Source organism: Rhinolophus hipposideros, assembly GCF_964194185.1.
Source record: "Rhinolophus hipposideros genome assembly, chromosome: 9".
Classification (NCBI taxonomy): Eukaryota; Metazoa; Chordata; class Mammalia; order Chiroptera; family Rhinolophidae; genus Rhinolophus; species Rhinolophus hipposideros.
In genome coordinates this window covers 24,287,957-24,303,015 of record NC_138055.1, presented here as the reverse complement: position 1 = coordinate 24,303,015, position 15,059 = coordinate 24,287,957, and the positions used below count along the sequence as shown (strand labels likewise).

Below are 15,059 nucleotides of genomic sequence, written 5' to 3'. Positions count from 1 at the left end.
AAAGAAAGAAGAAAAAAAAAATATATATATATATATCTGAGAAATTTTGAGGGGTAAAAATTACACGGTTTCATCATCATTTGGACATGACGTTAAGGGAGAGGGAGAAGTATAGACTGACTCCCAGGTTTCTGACTTAGGTAACTGGGTGAAAGGCAATAGGGAAAGTTAAGCGAGAATAGAGTAAAATTCAGGCAAAGGTTGAGTTTGAGGCACAGGATGACATACCAATAGGAAGCTGTAAATAGGGATCAGGAAATGTATGCAGAGACATCCATACACAGCTGGTCATTGAGCCATGGGTAAGGATGGGGCACCCAGCAGAAATAAGACTGGGCACTGGATAGGGTACAGGGTAGGCCAGTGAGCTCCATCTCCACCCCACCTGTGTTAACAAGAACCCCAAAGAACATTACTGATACTCAAACTCCCTCATCCTACAGAAAGGAATTAAGACTTTGATCCCTGGTATTTCCTAGCGCAGGGACGACACAGGAAGGATACTCCCACTACAAATCCCTCTTCTGAAATAGACCCTTACTACCTAGGGAACATGTCTCAGAGCCCATTGTCACTTGTTACAAATGGCAGGGTAGCCTGCCCTCTCCCCCTGGACTCCCAGGCTGGGAGCCCAAGTGCTCCAGGCAGAATATTCCAAGAGATGGGAAGGGACTGACAGCAACCCCACAAAGCCCAGGCATCTGCAGCATCCCCTGAATCGTCGATGCTTTTCCAAGGAGTCTTGAGGGGGAAAAAGCAGTGGGAGCCATCAGCCCCTGACTTACTTGCTTGTGGCTTGGCACCCAAGACAACCAGCCCTGACCCCCTCACCTCAGCCCTGCTCAGAGACCCAAATGGGCCCTGAGACCCACCGAGGGCCCAACACCCACACAGCACCCACATGGGATCAGGCAGGCAGGAGGCAGCTCACAGAGCTTTTTTCTGGTTGTTTTATTTGAAAACTTTCGGGTGTGTCCCCTCCCTCACCATACCCATACCCATTAGCCCCACCCCAGGACATGACAATGCCACACACACACACACACACAAGGCTGTGAGCTGCACACGGAATACAGGGGCTGCACTCACGACAACATGAAAAAATATACATTATATATAATACACTGGGGCTCCCATGCCCACTCCCAGCCCTACAACCTAGCCACAGCAAGGTCACGTTGTGGCTGTGGGGCAGGGGCTGTGGGCAGTCAGGCAAGGGCAGGTGGGGAAAGAGGAGAACAAAGGAAGGAAAGTGGGCACGGTGAAGAAGCAGGGGTCCCCAGAGTGAAATGGACAGAGAGGCGAGGGATCAGAAGGGAAGCAGGAAGGCCCCTCAGAGGGTGCTGGGGGGAGGAAGGCCTCATGAACAGGAGAGTAGGAAAGGGCAGCGTAGAGGATTCCTTCAATCCCACCCCTGGCCGCTCTCAATGCTAGTAACACCCTACCCCAGTACAGCACATAGCTGGTGCAGGGAGAGACAGAGACATGGGTGAGCTAAGAGGAAGGCTGCTGTGGGGGTGAAAAAAGGCAGCCAAAGTCTTCTACACCAGCGAAAGAAGGGCCCAGAGGCATGAGAGAGAAGTGGGCTGGGGAGGGAGGAGGGCGGGCGGACGGAGGGGTGGGGGGAGGGGGCAGGCAAGCGGATTCCAATGGAGCTCACTGGGATTTTGAGATTAATGGATGACTCAAATTCTCTCCCTCTTGCTGTCTCTTTTCTGAGAATGTCCTTCTCTTTTTTCCAGGGGTGTGTCTCTGTCTCACCAGGGCAGAATTCTCTGTTGGGGGGGGGGCATAGGCCCTAGTAGCGATGTGGCGGGGTCTCAATGATGCGCCTCTCGTCGCTGCTGGGTGAGTCGGCTGCCTCTGAGTCACTGCTATCCTCGTCCTCCAGCTGGCCACCAGCAGCCCCCACCACACAGGCCTGCCGATTCTGGTAGGACTGGAGAAGGGGGGAAGAGAGACTCAGCAGCCTGCACACACCCCAGTGCCGCTTTATGGGGCCACGCTCCCCAAGTCTCCTTACCCACCTCCTCCCCCACACAAACCTTTCTCCTTCCTGCTCATGGCGACTCAACCCAGAGCTTTGTGCCCAGAGCCTAGCCGCTCCTCAGAGGTCTTTGCTGTGTGTGTTCCAGCCGAATCTTGACCCTTCACACCTCCCCACTCCTCAGGGCCACTCACCTCCATTGGGTTCACAATAATGGTGAGAGCTGAATCATCCCAGAAGAGGTCAGGGTCCTTGGGGTCACCGGAGGCCCCTGGGGGCCCACCGGCCCCTGAGACGTGGCGGTGAAGGGAGTGGATTCGTACGAGGCCCAGGATTACCATGAGCACCAGAAAGCCCACACACACCACGATGATGAGAGTCGCTGCGCTGGGGACCACTGTGGGGAGAACGTGCAGTGAGGAGACCGTGGTCAGGCCCACCTGAGGGGCCTCAGCACGGGGAGCGAACAAGGGGTCCTGGACAAAGGGAGTCTCGAGGAAGAGAAGATAGGATCCATGATGGCCTAGAAAAGGGGACTACCCTGTAGATGCTAGAAGATAAATAGAGCCCCAGCAGGAAAGACCAGACATCGGGAAGGAAGGGGCAGCGCAGCAGCTGCTGCTAGGGACAAAGGGACAGCGAGACAGACAGAGGGAGGGAGGGATGTGGGGAGCAAGGGCAGGGGAGGAGAAGGGCTCCCAGCCCAATGCTGTCAGAGGCAGCCCTATTCTCAGCGGGCAGAGGTTTGGAACGTGCCTACATCATCCTGTCTGTGTCTTCCCCAGGGACCACTCGGCTTAGCAAGGAGCCCAGTGCCCAGTGGGGGAAAGAAAGAGGCAGCCACAGGGGCTGGATGGTGCAGGAGGAGAGAATGCCCAAGGCTGGGGACAGGTCCAAGGGGCAAAGAGCAGCCCCTTCATTTACCCACCTGGACTGAGCTCACTCCTGCTCGGTGCCACCTCCCTTCTCCTTGTGGGCTTGGGGCTCCTGGACATCTGAGGCTTCTGCTCCTCCCGTATCTCCTCCCGAGCTACACCCACCTTCTCCTTGGGCCTGTCATGTCTGTGGCCCTGTAGCCTCACTTTAAGGCCCAGGCTCAGGGGAGCATGGACCATGAAGGGCAGTGAGACACTAAAGGGCATGTGCACTCTCACACGGACCCTAGAGCTGATGGCGGCAAAGCAGATATGCATGCACAGGAACATGCCCAGGAAGAACGTGTGGGCACACAGCTGGACAAAGTTTACCACACCCTGCACCCGAGCCAGGCCTCTGCTAGCCCACACAGCTGCCTGCACCAGCCACCTGGCGGCCTGCTCACACAGCAGGATCAATGGGATGTGTCTGAGGACATCCAGTAAGGCAGAGAAGAGCCATAGGTGCAGCGTCACCCAGCTCCCTGCCAGCTGGGCAGACCAGGCAAGCCCCTGAAGGAAGACATAAACACCACAGACGTGTGCTGCGAGGGCCACAGAGCGACCAGCCCTGAGCACAGCTCTACTCCCCTCCTGCACACACACAAACAGCCCTCGGAGAAGCAGGAGGAGGCAAAGCAGAAGAGCCCACAGCCCCAGGGACAGCAGGTGGAGGTAGAGATCCCACATATGCACCCCCAGGCCTAGAGCCCTCACAGGAAGCTGGGTCACTACACCCCACATGGTGTACACCCCAGCCTGCCGTTTGTATGCACAGTAGCTCACCTGACGACAGAGACTCCGTGAGACTCAGACTCTGGGAAGTCCCATTGCTATGGGACTGTTACATGTATTCCCCACACACACACATTATGGTCCAGATCACAGATATATCTCCCAATCCCAAATTTACCCACAGCCTCTAAAACTCACATGTCAAGAGACAGAGCAGAGCACAGAGAAGCACAAAGCACAGGAGCCCCACACACACTGCTACAGTCCTTTTCTCCCCGGCAGGCAGCACGCAAGCTGCCACACAAGCCAGGGCCAACCAGGTATGAGGAGAATGCCCTGCCTGAGCAGGCACACAAGCCTTACACCTCCGTGAGGCCGCCCTAATGGCTCTCTGCCAAGTTGGTCCCCATCCTGACCTGACCCATAGCCCACTTGGGGCCACTCAACAGCTAGGGCTGATTCTGCTGAGCAAGGCAGGCAGGCTCCCTGGGCACTGGCTCCAGGGCAGAGATGGGCCTGGCTGGATTAGCATTTCTCAACTGCCTGGGGATGGGGGAGGAGGGAAGAGGGGGCCAGAGATGACCTTTCTGCACGACATAGCCCCTCCCAGGTCTCCATGTCAATGGGCAAGATCAGGGGGTAGTGATTCCACCAGTACAATGCCCCTGGGCTAAGCCCAGGCTCTTGAAGAAGTGGAGACCTCGCTCTCAGAGTGGAGGCCACAGCAGGTGAACTTGCTCTAGGCACAAACAGGACAAGTCAAAACTTCTGGTTTGTGCCTTAATCAAACACATTTGTCCCTCTGAGCCCCTAGCCTGGTGAAGAAAATAAAAAATTGATTGCTAGGAATAAGAAACGACCACAGGAAAGACAAAATGCAGACACTCTATCTGTAGGCCAAAAAGCATGGTTAATTAGTTTAAAATGAGCCAGGAGGACAGGGAGATGAAAGAATTTTTAAATTAGCTACAGACAAAAATCTAGAGCTTAAGAAGTACAGTCAACCTTTCTTACTGCGTTAAATCCGACCAGTTACTTCTGGCCTTGAACGACCTCCATAGTCAACATGAAGGGGTATCTTAGCAAATGGCCCATGTGAACTAGTTTCAATCAACAGTGAGGACACTGGTGCAGGGCCTGTCCACAACCCTGCATGGTGCCACCTTTATGAAGACCCTTGGGAGAGACTGGTTTCTGCCCTTGTCCCAGGGCTTCTCCTGAAATCCTAGTTGGCTCCTATCAAATGACCTGCATAACTGATCAGGTTCCCTTTACCTTTAGCTACAAGGAAACTCAGTCAAAATTCTGGCCCACTCTAGCAACTGCACAGCCTCTCAGTACGTATTTTATGAACTGACTTTATTCCCTGGCTTCATCTTATTCTTCTTTCATCATTGTTCCTTCCTCCTCACTTCCTAATTCATTTTCTACCTTTATCCTATTGCACTGTAGGTCTTCTGTAAAGCCTTGTAGGAGACAAAGTAGGGACATTATTCCCAAGCTCTACTGCACATTGGAATCACCTAAGCATTTTTGAAACACACTGATGCCTGGTTCCCACCCCCAGACATTCTGATTGAACTGGTATGGGGTGTAACCTAAGCACCAAGAGGTTTTACAGCTCCCCAGGTGCTTCTGATGTGCACCAAAATTTGGGATGAATAGATAAATACTGCCTTCATCATTTTGTCTCACCCTTCTCGGACGACCTTATTCTTCTTAACCATAATCACTTCATACCAACAACCTACCCCCAATTCTCAAATTCTCATTCTCTCTCACGACCATCCAAAATCCCTTCTACCTTTAAGGTCCAAGTTCAAACTCTACGTGCACCACAAAGCATCCCCTGACTAGCCCATTTCACACTGATCTCTCTTTTCTGATGCAATGAGGCACTTCAGACAAATGAACCTCCTGTCCCATTGGAGGAAATGGTATCTCTTACTGCTTCCCCATGGTTAGAGGAATTTGAAATTGCAAGGCCATAATTCTGGAACACAACTCTTGGGGTTGGGAGGGGAAGGGGAAAGACCACCTTAAGGAGGCAAATGGACCAGGTTTTATGAAGTGGATCTCCTGGTAAGCTCAGCAGATGTCAATCCCCAATGCCCTCAGGTGAACGTGGCACTCTGCACACTACTCACGACAAAATAAGGGAAAAAGCAAAAGCAGGATGCTGCTCTCAGCTGGGATCTCAGAAGAAGGGTGGTTGGCCGGGACATCAGCTCAGAACAGTGGAAGGGGAGATGAAGTGAGGGCAGCACTTACAAAACCAGAGCACCCCCAGGTAGCTGGGAGGGTGAGGTTGAGGAGAGGAAGCTCTTGAGTACTTAGAATGGGGGACTCCCTCCCCTGGCACCTCATACCAGAGAGAACAAAGACTGAGAATATCACCGGGCCCAGCAGCAGTGAAATCCGGATCTACCCTGAGCCTAATCTGTATAGCAGGATCCAGTATCCAACCCAGATGAGGTTTAGTGGGATGATTCCCAGGGAAAGAACTGGAGAAAGAGCTAGGGAATCATGAGAAGAAGCTAGAAGCTGGCCCCAAGGGTCTATTTAACAAAAAACAGGTTTAGTTCACTCACATGTCTCTACCAACTTAAGATCGAGCAAAGCCTCTTGGAAGCTTTGCTATTTGGTTATGCCTTGTACTCCCTCCTCGTCCCTACTTCCAGCTGCTCCGCTATAAGGAGTTACAGTAAAACACTTAAAAAGACCTCTGCAAAGAAAGAAGGGAGCCAGTCCCAGGGAAAAGGAAACACAAAGAACAGTGTAGTAGTGGCCATTGCCTAAGGAGAGGAAGCCAGACTGAGTCCCTGGGGGCACCAGAGAGCTAGCCTTAGTCAAAGCAGCCCTGGGAATCCCTCAGGAGCTCCCCCAAATTGGGTGCAACTCTAAAGTATTAACACTAATAACTTTTTTAAAACATCAAGCATAAATGGAGAGGGCATGGAAGACAATGGTTAGGGCACAGGTTCCAGAAGCCTGCTGCTTGGATTTGAATCCTGAGTCCACCACTTTCTAGCTGTGTGAGCTCAGAAAAGCTACTTAACCTCTCTGGCCTCCATTTCCCTGCCTTCAAAGGGGATAATTCTAGTAACTGTTTCATTTGTTATTTGTAATGACTAAATGAGTTAATATGTGTAAAAGCCCATGAGTATGGTGTCTAGCACACACTGATGTCCTTGCTACTCTTATTATTACACATATTGAAGTGAATGCTGTAGTTTCAGAATAGTGTTTGGTGACCATGAACCTCTTTCACCAAGAAAGCGTTCTTGAAACTCCTCAAGGCCTTTTGACTTTTTTGACTTTTTTCAAAAGTGACAAATCTGTGGCCTTTGAGAGTGGGTTTAATGTTTAACAAAGTAAAATGACATCCAGCGCCAACTCTGACAAAAGTGGGTGCTGAAGTTGGGTAATACTGAACTAGGCCAAAAGCAAGCTGTGTCCCAAAAATAAATAAAATAAATGCATCTCATAAGCTGGATTCAAAAGCAATTCTTGAAAAGGATTCCAAAAATAATTTTCAGCAATATCAGAATCATTTTGCAGTTTTTAATAATAATATTAGGTGTAAATTTCAGGTTACAAAAGAGCTGGATCCGAACTTTGTAAAAAGGAAAATAAATAGGCATAGAAGAAAACTGGCACATAATAAATCATATTAACAATTGTTTCTTCTCTGTGATGGAATTATAGCTGATTTCTCTTCTTTATCCTTATTATTTCTACTTTTTTTACAATTAAGCAACTCTTAACTTGGGAATAAAAAAATTGTGTCATTGGTGAAGGGCCAAGGCCAGGAAATGAGATTGCTTTGAAGGGCAGCACTCCATCTGGATGTAACACTTTGCATATTTGCATATTTTATTTTAGAAATAGTCTTATGACTTTATAGATAGCACATAATCACACATGTAATAATAGCGTCAACTTCCTCCTTGAGGATAGGGACTATATCTTATAATTCTTTTATATTTCTAATAGTACTTTAGAACAGTGCTAGAACACAGTAAATGCTTATAAATACTTAGTAGCTTCACTACTGAGGAGCCAGGTCCAGGGCTAACTTGATGTTGTTGTAGGAGGGCAGCAGGGACAGCAAAGGCTTTGCCTAAACCCCACACTGACTGAGTGATTCCAGGCAGGAGCGTCCCCTGCCATGACACAAGGCTCGTGTTCTTCACGAGGCAAAGTTAATGATCCAAGATACTAAAGAAACTGGAATACAGTTGACAACTAAGTCAGGTACCACAGGGGACAGAACCCACTGCCCCACCCATCCTCTCCTCCCAGTGGTGGAGGGGGAGGATACCTCTGCCCAGTCCAGTCTCCTGCCACCTGCCCACCCCATCTGGCCCCAAGAAACCTTACGTACTGGAGTTTCGGTGGGAGCTGACCAGGCTGTGTCCAGCCATCTCAGGAGGTGGTTGGTGACCCCGGTGCAGGAACTGCTGAGAGCTGAGCACGTGGCTAGGGTGGGCAACCCGGTTGATGCTGTGCAGGACGTTGACCTAAGGAGAGAGGGCATGGTGAGCATTCACGCTCCTCCCCAGATCCAACTCCTCCTCCCCAGAGCCATCTTTTAACCACTGCTCCACAGCTACTTCTTCTTCCCCATCCACCACCACGTCCAGGAGTCCATCCTGCTTCCCAACTTCCATTCCCACCACCTATCCGCTTCAGTCTACTCTGCCATGGCTCCTCGCCAGTGGGGGGGTGGCTGTGGAAGGATGGAGACTCTCTGGGTACCTCCACGATGAATTCATTGCTGGAGTAACGACCATTCATTTCTGAGCAGGAAAGCCGGAATTTCCTGGCATAGAGGGCAGCTCCATGCCTCAGCCGATAACGAGCCTGCCTCAGGATCTCTTCATACACAGTGATGCTCTCCACCCCTGGGACACGAGGAAGCAGCTCAGTGCGGGAGCCAACAAAGATGTCCAGGGCTGGACTCTCTCGCCCACACTCCCACCAGCCTACAATGCATTTGTCCCACCCTTCAACAGGGGTGAGACCCAAGTTCTAAGAGGAAGAGATGCTCCTCTCCGCCCTGCACCCAACACTGACTGACTGAGATAGGCTGCATTTCCTGCTCTGCCCTTCTCTAATAACTCTATGGCTTCTGGGTATAGATGGAGAGAAGGAACTAAGGACACCCTGTGACACAGAAGGGAGGTGACAAGCAGGAAGAAAATGGAGAGAGGGGGAAATACAGAAGTCATCAGGGAAGCTCTGGTAGGGAACAGAAATAGGAGAGAACTGGTTATGCCCATTATTTCCCCCCCTCCCTTATGGAGGTTCTTTCGGAGAAGAGCAGGCTTCCTTTGGAAGCTACCAAATCATTGCCACTATTCATTAAGAGATGAGCTCCTAACTTAAAGCTATGCTGTATACACAAGATTATTGAGATAGAAGATTGAGAAGACAGCTGGTACCAAACACCTAGAGGGTTAGAGAGCTAGTGAGAGAAGGCTGAGCCAAAGGAGGAGTGGGAGTGGGCCAGGCTGTAGAGAGAAGCAGGGAGAAAGGACAGTTTGGAGCCTAAACTCCAGCACACCTGCTCTAGAAACAATCTGGAAGCCAGAGGATCTTCCAGGCTAGGAAAGTACAAAATGGCACTTGGCCACATAGCTGGGCCTGGAAGGAGGACCCTCTGGATTTTCCAGTATTTGATCATGGGGAGGAGCACACACACAAAAAAGAGAATAGGCTTTTAGGCCCCACTGACCGGCAATGGTGAGGTAGGCAGACGTGTTGGTGAGCTCCAGCCCTCGCTGCTGCAAGGATGCCATGTCCAAGAGCAGGCTTTCCCGCTCAGGGTCTAGGTCATCCCCCACCAAAGAAATCTCACAGCCATCTAGGTTGTGCACGATCTCATCCGACATGCGTGTGTCTGTCACTGGATCAGAGAGAGAGTCAGGATCTGGGTCAGAACTGAAGGTCCACCTCGTGGCAACTCTTCCTCCCCTTCCAGGGTCATTCCCTCAGAGCAGCCAGCTTTATTTTCAAGAACATCATTATCCAACAATTTCTGTACACCCATGAGCCTCCTATTGGCTCTCCTTCCTGTTGGTAAGTGGGTCTAGTCAAGCAAATGCAGGATGAAGTGACTCTCGCACATCCAGCCCCAGGTTTTCCCTCTCAGTTTGGTTCTGCAGATACCCCTTCTTAGATGATATCACTGTCTGGGGTCATCCTTACCTGTGCCCTGCCAACTCTCATCCTTTTTGGCCTCCACCTGGTGAGAAATGGAGCAAGTGATTTGAAGATCGGGGAACAAAGGAACCCCCTCGGATCCCTCGAAGTCTACAGCTGGGCGGGCAAAGTGAGCAGTGCCACTCAGCAGGATCTGGGGGGCATCAGGCTGAAGTACCACCACATAGCCCTCCACATCGGGAATGGAGACGCAGGATTCTTCACTGAAGCACCTACATGAGAAGGAAAGAGGGGAATTTGTGACCCCAATTCCCTCTCTCCTATAATCTATATTTGTTTCATCCCTCCGGGCTTATGTCATAGAGTACCCTATGTCAGGGAGGGTGAGGGGAGAAAAGAGGGATAGTGTCTCTGCACCACCACCACCCCCAGTAGCAAAGCTGGAGGAGAAGATACACTCTCCTGGGAGGATGTCACTGCAGAAAAGATCAGGGACAGAAGGTCAGGCAACCCTGACCTATAGGGGTGACCATGTCATCAAAGACCTACCCAAGATTACGGAACATCTGTCAAACGGTATTTTACAAACTAAGCCTACAAAAATGTATATACACACAGTTCTTCACCTAGCAGGGTTTTTTTTTTAAGTGTGTTTAGTACAATATCTGGCAAATATATGCCGAAAAATATTTAACAACAAAAGGGGGTGGGGGCCTATCAAAGGATGTCCTCCTCTTTGGTGTGTCTTCCATTCACTCCCTTTAATACCAGAGAAACACACTTTGGTAGGTGAGCTAATCTGACCATCGTGGACCTGCAGCCACCTTCCCATGCAGCCTCACTGATCTTGGAGCCAGGACAAACTCTCCCTAGAGAACTCAGCCAGGCCGAACCAATCAACAGCACAGCCATTCAGGAACACACTCTCAGGGCCCCCTCTAGCCTCATCGTTTGTTAATCAATAATGATTCTTATAGCACCTGCTGGTTTATGATGCATTTTGCCCATATTATTTCATTTAACTTTATTTCAATGCTGGAGAACAGGAATAAGAAACCAAATATTGTAGGTCAAACATCCTGGCCATATAAGAAATATGTGGCCTAGTCAAATCTTAATTTAAACCCATTCTTCTCATTCCAAGTCCATGACCTTCCATTACATCACAGCCACCATTTGGGTTTGCATGAGTCAAATTCATTTACAAAGAAGTGTCCCCCTGAATAAGCAGTCTTCACAAGGGAGCTGCTAATTCAGAGGCAGGACCTATGGTCCATCTGCTTGTGCTAACTGAACTGATTTTGCTGAGAGAACGATTATTAGTATTCCTGAGCATGCCCAGCTTGACTGTTGGAGCCAAAGGGAGAAGGGTAACCTCAGCAGATGCGATGAGCTCAGAGCCCCTGTGGTGACCAATGCCAATGGCTTGCTGAGTCCCTGTGCCATAAGGAATAGGGCCCAAGACAATCTGCACAGTCATTCAGAGGGGCCCAGATCAAAGCCTCTTGGAAAACAATCCCAGCTGGCCCTGGGAGCACAAGCTCCAACCAAGATTCCGACTTCAATGAGCAATCCAAAGTGACGCAGAGGGCAACAGGGCGCTGGCCCCAACCTGAAGGCACTAATGATCTAGTTAAGAGATTAGATATGGCATACAAACCTTAAAACAAGGGAAAACGTGATCATCAACACGTGAATGTAACAAACCAAAAACCATGCAAGTTCAGACAGGCAGAGCTTCTTTCCAGCTAAGATGGGAGTGGGCCATTTGGCAAGGGACAGTAAGAACCACCAAGAAAAGTAGCAATTTAGCCAGCTTTTCAAGGAGGAGACAACTTCGCTAAGCAGAAGGTGAGGTAGGTATACTCAGGGGAGTAGAGGAACATAAGGCAGGAAAGGCAGAGCCTGATGGTTGAATGCTTTGAGTGCAATTTTTGTGCAGTTGGCAAGACGAAGCCACTGATGTCTCCTTCATCAGAGACATGCAAGGAGAGAATTCTATTTAAGACCACTAACCTAGCCTCAGGGTGGAGGGTGAACTGAAGATAGAATACTCTAGAATACTAGAGATGGGTCAACAAGTTAGGAGGCTATTGCAATAGGCCAGATGAGAGGTAATAAGAGCCTGGGTTGGCGTCATAACAGTAGAAATGGACAAAGAAGTAACAGATACTGGCACTGTGGCAGTATCTAGGTGGCAGGACCTGGCAACGAATGGGACATGGAGGCAAAAGACAGGGAGGAATCCAAGATGACTCAGGTTTCAAGCCTGGGTGATTGCAAGGACAGAGACACCATTACAGAAATAGAGAATTCGGGTGGAGAGGCTAGTTTGGGCATTCAAGTTCACTATTTCAGCTTTAGCTCATTTGTCTGAGGTGCTGGCAGAACTTCTAAATAGAGGTTATAGCAAGCACATAGAAATTCGTGAGCTATGGAAAAAGGACAAAACTAGAGAAAAGGCTGTGGTAGCCTCTGTTCTGGGGTTAATGCCACAAGTAGATGGGCTTTCCAAGAAAGAAATTAAAAAAATAAACAAATAAAACTTTGAGCAAAACCTGCATTGACTGAAGAGTTGCATAAATCTGACTTTAAATGGGCAGAGGTCCAAGAACTGGGCATTGGAAGTTAGGGAAGCCACGTGGACTAGGGTAAGAATATGCATCAGAGAAAGGGAGGTGCTAATAGGTATCTGTCTCTCTCTGTTTCACTAGCATACACACAACCCTCTACATTTTCTCCCACAACCTCTAGGAAGTATTAGGGTAGCCCTACCACAAGGTAACCCTAGAAATAGAGAAATGAGAGCCCTCTCTTCCCTAACCTCAGAAAGAAAACAATAGGGCCACTTCCCTGTATGAAGCAACCAAAGTCAGTCCCCAGCCCTGGGATAAACCTCTTCCCTGAGCAGGACAGGTGGGAGAGATGCAGATGACATCACCTCCTCCCGCTGTGGGACGCCCCTTGCAGTGCTCTACCCTAAGCTAAAAGACAGAGCCCTCCCTTCTAATGCACTCCTGAGCAGACTGAGCAGGAATAAGCCCTTCACAAACAGATGATAGACTTTAACAATCAGAGTTCTGACTAGAACATGGTGGGGCACGTCCTCAGCTCTGATCTGCACCGGTGTGACCTCCTTTACCTGTAGCCTTCAGTTCCACACCATGATCACACTACGACCACACCGTGGACCAACAGCCCAGTTCCTAGAAGCCCCTACCCCTGCCTTCCACACCTCTAACTGTGAGACCTGATAACCATGCCCAGTCACTGTCTAGCACTCAGAGCCCTCTACTCTCTAAACCCACCCCTCCCGAGGTGGCCGGTTAGCTCAGCTGGTTAGAGTGTGGTGCTGACAACACCAAGGTTGCCAGTTCAATACCCACAGGGGCCACTGTGAGCTGCGCCCTCATTAAAATAAATAAATAAATAAAATAAATAAATAAATAAATAAATAAATAAAACCCACCCTTCCCAGCATAGGGACAAGTCAGAGATGTTTATGTTCATATGCTTATGGAGAAACTGAGGCAGAGTACGGGAGAAGGAAAGGCTTACTCAGGAATCCTGACTCTTACATTGTGTAATCTGTCCACTAGATGGCAGTATCTCCTACAAACTGTCCCATAAACCACAATAAGGGGTGAAAACCGCTTTCATATAAGAGCCAACATTTGCTGATAGGCACTCTGCCAGGCATTTGATCTGGATTATACCACTTAATTGCCATAACAATTCCATGAGTTAGATTCTATTATTATCCTTGTTTTACAGCATTTGTTCAATGCTAAAAGGCCAGTAATAGGACTGTGTTTGCAATTATTATGCTTTCATTACCTCTCAATTATCTGTATTTTAAAATACCTAATATACTTAAACCTTGAAGTAATGTACACTTTTTCTTTTAAAGAATTCAAAATAATGCCACTTAGAATTCAAAGGTCAGCAAACTTTTCTGTGAAGGGCCAGACAGTAAATAGTCTCTGTCCCAATTATCCAGCCCTGCCATCACTACAGGAAAGCAGCCATAAAAATATGCAAATGAACAGGTATGGCTGTTTTCTAACAAAACTTTATTTACCAAAACAGGCAGCAGCCAGATTTGGCCCTAGGGATACATGTTGTCAGCCCCCAGACTTAGATCATCCAATTTGACCTTGCAAGAGCTTGATGAATCAAGATTAAAATAGGTGAAGCAACTAGAGCTATTTGCCCAATATCTTCCAGGCAATTAATATTGAGTCAGATTAATGTCAGCTCTCCTGGCTGACCCACTTTACATATCAGCATAGAGGCAAAGAGAAGATTAAAACCCCAAATCCTGGAAGTGTGCCTCAGTGGAAAGAGTAATGAATCAGTTTCTGGGAATCTGAGTCTAGTCCAGGCTCTTCTACCAACATTACTACATCAATTGAGCAGGTCAAGTGTCCTCTCTAGGGCCCCAATCTTCCCACCCATAAAATGAGGGAGGTGTGCCTAGTCCTATATGACATCTAAGGCCAAGGGGTTCTGACATTCTGGCACTGCTCTGTGATTTGCCCACCCCACCCCACACTCACTTGACAGCAGTGGTGAGGCGCAAGGGCCTGACGCCAGGTGTGGCAAAGCGCAGAGTGTTCATGTAAGCCACATGCTGCAGGGCATGGTTGAAGGTCTCCCACATCATCCCCCTCCAGGGTGAGCAGGACTGCGAGGGGTTCACGTGGACCTGGGCCCCAGACACAGACACAGCTGAGAGCAGGCCCAAACGGCAGGAGAGGAAAGGAGCAGAGGTAGAGAGATGGGACTCGGGCAGGGGACAGGGGGCATGCCCGGAAGGAAAGGGCTGGAAGAAGGGGCTATACCTTCATGCCTTTGCCCAGGCTCTCGAAATCCCTATAGTCCAGCCCCCTCCGACATGCATAGAGGCACTCGATGACCTCGCGGCTCTCCAGGCGGCCTGAGCGCACGCTGAAACCAGCCAGGTAGCCATGGAAGTAGTGGTGGATTCAGCATGGGGTCTCCTAGGGAAGGAACACAGGGGTGGACAGAAGGTGAGAGGAGGTGAGAGGACAGGAGGGATGGAAGAACAAAAGGGGCTGAGAGAAAGGGAAAAGAGAGAAAGAGCTGGAGTCTTGAGAATGAAAATGACAAGGAGATAGAAAGGAAGGAAGTGAGGGAGGGAGGGGAAAGGAAGGGAAGGGAAAGGAAAGGAAAGGAAAGGAAAGGAAAGGAAAGGAAAGGAAAGGAAAGGAAAGGAAAGGAAAGGAAAGGAA

General features: G+C 49.4%; 1 protein-coding gene across 1 annotated transcript in view; it reads right to left on the bottom strand.

Annotated features, from left to right (window-relative positions):
- Positions 1 to 928: 928 nt before the first annotated feature.
- The window catches only part of CLSTN3 (calsyntenin 3), a 26,737-nt gene continuing 12,606 nt past the window's right edge, over positions 929 to 15,059 (bottom strand). The window contains 11 exon segments of the mRNA XM_081061216.1: positions 929 to 1,939; positions 2,182 to 2,384; positions 8,024 to 8,159; positions 8,398 to 8,543; positions 9,377 to 9,547; positions 9,850 to 10,076; positions 14,364 to 14,461; positions 14,463 to 14,491; positions 14,494 to 14,512; positions 14,649 to 14,792; positions 14,794 to 14,807. Coding sequence (XP_080917342.1) covers positions 1,799 to 1,939; positions 2,182 to 2,384; positions 8,024 to 8,159; positions 8,398 to 8,543; positions 9,377 to 9,547; positions 9,850 to 10,076; positions 14,364 to 14,461; positions 14,463 to 14,491; positions 14,494 to 14,512; positions 14,649 to 14,792; positions 14,794 to 14,807 — 1,328 coding nt within the window. The 3' untranslated portion in view covers positions 929 to 1,798.